This window comes from Dipodomys ordii, unplaced genomic scaffold, assembly GCF_000151885.1.
Source record: "Dipodomys ordii isolate 6190 unplaced genomic scaffold, Dord_2.0 Scaffold50, whole genome shotgun sequence".
Taxonomy (NCBI): Eukaryota; Metazoa; Chordata; class Mammalia; order Rodentia; family Heteromyidae; genus Dipodomys; species Dipodomys ordii.
Genome location: NW_012267266.1, coordinates 5640291 through 5643900, shown reverse-complemented (window position 1 = coordinate 5643900; position 3610 = coordinate 5640291). Strand labels below are relative to the sequence as shown.

The window sequence follows — 3610 nt, the reverse complement described above, 5'->3', positions numbered from 1 at the left end:
GCTCTTCAGCTTGAGCCATTTGAGCCACAGCGCCACTTCCAGCTTTTTCTGCTTATGTGGTGCTGAGGAATTGAACCAAGGGCCTCATGCATGCAAGGCAAGCGCTCTACCACTGAGCCACCTTCCCAGCCTGTCCTTGATACAATTAAAATTTCATTTTACTCAGTTCCTAAGCCTTGCCACTAATTTTGTTTGTCAAGTATCTTACTCCCCAAACTTCACCTATTGTTGTTGCAGCCCTCTCCCTCTATTATCCATTCAGAGGGCTACCCCCACCATTTCCTTCCTTACCCAGCTTAAGTATCATCATCAAACAGTAATTTGCCTAAAATCATAAACTTGACACAACTTTCCACTTTCTCAGTAGCTAATCTGTAGATGAATGTAGCTGAAGAAAAATAAACACAAATTGGTTTTACTTTAAATTTATAACCACAAATGTCAAGTAGGCCTTCCTTTGGCCAGACAATCACATCACTCTCCCCTACTGTCCTAGAAGGGCTAAAAATCTACAGTCACAATCTTTATGTATATGTAGGCTGTTTTCACACTGAAATGAGAAAACTGAGTAGCTGCAAGAGAAACTTGATGGCCCATAACACCTGAAATATTTATCTGACCCTTTACAGAAAGTTTTTCAAAATCTTTGTTAATAACTATACATACCTCTCCATTTTCACCATCTTCCTTCCTTGCATTCTTTCTTCACTGAGATCTGAAGTAATCTGAGTATCATTTCTTGAAAGCTCCTATCAAGCATCTCTACCCATAAAACTTGATTTCCCTCTTCTTATTCCAGTCAGTTCCTCTATTTGTATACTAGATTCTAACACTGGGCTAGGAAAGTGCAGAATTTTTAAAGAACTGTGCTCTCAAGAACCACAGTCCACACTTTCATTCTGATCATCTTTTGCTCTCTATTGGATCTCTCCCATTGATTTTCAAACATGCTTTGTTCCCCCTACCTGAAGAAAAAAGTTCAAAGATTCTCCATACCTCAATTCTTTCTTCTAGTTACTGCCCTGTTCTACCCTTCTTCACAAGAAATTTCTCTAAGAGTTGTTTATTCTCTTACACATTTTCTCCCATTTCTCTCAAATTTTTTCACTCCACCAAATTATTTTTTCTCAAGATAACTAGTGCCTCCCTCTTTGCTAAATTCACTAGTCACTTCTCAGTCTCCATTTCACTTAACCTGTCATCAGGATTACTTCTTCCTCTTTCACTTTCTTCATTTGGCCCCAAGGATACCACACTCTCATGGCTTTCTTGATTGCTTCTCATCTCTCCATTCCAGACCTTATTTCTGAACTCTCAATGTCTCTATCTAACTGGCTATCAATATCTAAAAGATATTGATACCTAAAAGATACCTCAAACATACATCTAGACCTATTTTCCTCTACCTAAACCTGTCCTACTCAAGTCTTCTACCGCTCAATCAGTTCTATCTATCCAACTGTATAGGCTAACTGCCTGTTCTTGACTTTTCAGCCAATAGGTTCTGTCTTGAATTTTTTTTAATCTGATATTTATTACTCCCCTATCTACTATTACTACTACTACTAGTACGACTACTACTACTGCTACAAACCAATGTACTATATTACCACCTCCAGCCAATCACTGTAGTGGCATTTTAACTACTCTCCTAATTTCCTTCCTTGTTTCCTCCAGTCCATTCTCAATTGAGTGGGTGTAGATCATGTTCCCTCTGCTCAAAATTCTCAAACACCACTTTTTCTCAAAGAGTAAAAGCCAAAGCCTTTCCGGTGGCTCGTAAAACATTGTGTGACATCATCTAGCCTCTGTCTCCAAACTCTCTGACTTTGTCTTCTACCTCTCATCACTTTTACTGTTACCTCAAGGTTTTGTGCATGTAGCTCCTTCTGGAATAGTCTTTTCCAAAGTTCCTTCCTTTACTGTTTTTGAATCTGACTTAGTATAGTCTTTTTAAGTGAGGATTTCCTAATTTTCCTATTTAAACTGTAATCATCCCTCTATCCCTCCAGCCCTTGTCATTTTGTACCTGCTTTATTTTTTTCCACATCATGTACTAAGTATATCAAGTAATTTTTTAATTTTATTGGCTTTTTCAATTGAATTTTTAGCTTTAAGAAATATGGGGCTGGGCGTCAGTGGCTCACGCCTATAAGCCTAGCAACTAGGGAGGCAGAGATCTGAGGATCACAGTTCAAAGCCAGTTCAGTCAGGAAAGTCTGTGAGACTTATCTCCAATAAACCGCCAGAAAACCAGAAATGGCGTTGTGGCTCAAGCACTAGAGCGCTAGCCTTGAGCTGAAGAGCTGAGGGGTAGTGCCTAGGCCCAGAGTTCAAGCCCCATGATCGACCAAAAAGCAAAAAGCAAAAAAAAAAAAAAGAAAGAAAGAAATATGGGCTCTTTGGTTTGCTGATTCATTGGCAGCGATATATGAATATGGTTGGCACATTTGAAACACCTCAATAAACATTTGGGATTAACCAATCAGGGGAGCTGGGAAAGGTCATTCTTTCTGTATCTATAACAAAATCAATTTGAACAGCACACTAAACAGCTCAGCCTGATCTGAATCAAAGATTATATTTATACATAATTATAAATTAATCTCTGCCTAAAATATCTGCCTACAGTAAGGAAGTAATTTTCCTAATATGCTAAGTGAGTGCTGCACTAAATGTGTGCCTCATGGGGGAACAAGCTTGGGAAAAGGACAAAAGGTAAACTCTTCATAAAGAAATCCCAACTGGGCACCGGTGGCTCACACCTATAAACTTAGCTACTCAGGAAGCTGAGATCTGAGGATCATTCATGATTCCAAGCCAGCCTAGGCAGAAAAGTCCCCATGAGACATCTCCAATTAACCACTCAAAAACTGGATGTCGAGCTGTGGCTTAAAGTGGTAAGGTGTTAGCCTTGAGCAAAAGAGCCCAGGGACAGCATCAGGCCCTAAGTTCAAGCCCCATGATCAAAAAAAAAAAAAAAAATCCCACTAAGGGCCTTGGCATTTCACTGAATGAAAGCTGAGAGGACAAGGAGTATAAGAAGCCTGGTATTTAAGCCTAGCATATCACATAATGAACCAAGTTGTCCCTGAGTCTTACCTTCTTTAGTAATGGCATCTGCAGTCTCTTTGGCTTTGTCTTTCAGGTCCTGCACCACACTGTCTACCTGGGACTGGTGCTTCAGGAAGAAAGGACGAATGATGCGCCTGTAGAGCAGTTCTGCCCCATTAGAAGGGCTCGGGGCCATGCACCACAACAGGAAGCCACACTGCACAAAACAGAGCCAGCACTGGTAAGTGGAGAGCAGGGGGCATTCTGAGAATCTACCCTACCCACACTATTGGGGAGATGGGTGTTGACTCTAGTAATTTTTCTAGTATATTTCCAGTGTTTGCTGCAGACTCATTAGTATATGACTTCTCTTATATGAAAAACATGACCATTAATGAACTGGTAAGAAAAAAGCCGGAATTAAACAGGAAAGAACTAAAAGCCGGGCACCAGTGGCTCACACCTGTAATCCTAGCTACTAAGGAGGCTGAGATCTGAGGATCAAGGTTCAAAGCCAGCCTGGGTAGGAAAGGCCATGACACTCTAATCTCCAATA

At 40.5% G+C, this 3610-nt stretch overlaps 1 protein-coding gene across 1 annotated transcript in view; it reads right to left on the bottom strand.

Annotated features, from left to right (window-relative positions):
• Nucleotides 1–296: 296 nt before the first annotated feature.
• The window catches only part of Reep5 (receptor accessory protein 5), a 40823-nt gene continuing 37509 nt past the window's right edge, over nt 297–3610 (bottom strand). The window contains exons 6-7 of the mRNA XM_013020314.1: nt 3103–3222; nt 297–388 (exon numbers count right to left, since the gene is read on the bottom strand). Coding sequence (XP_012875768.1) covers nt 297–388; nt 3103–3222 — 212 coding nt within the window. The remainder of the gene's footprint in view (nt 389–3102; nt 3223–3610) is intronic.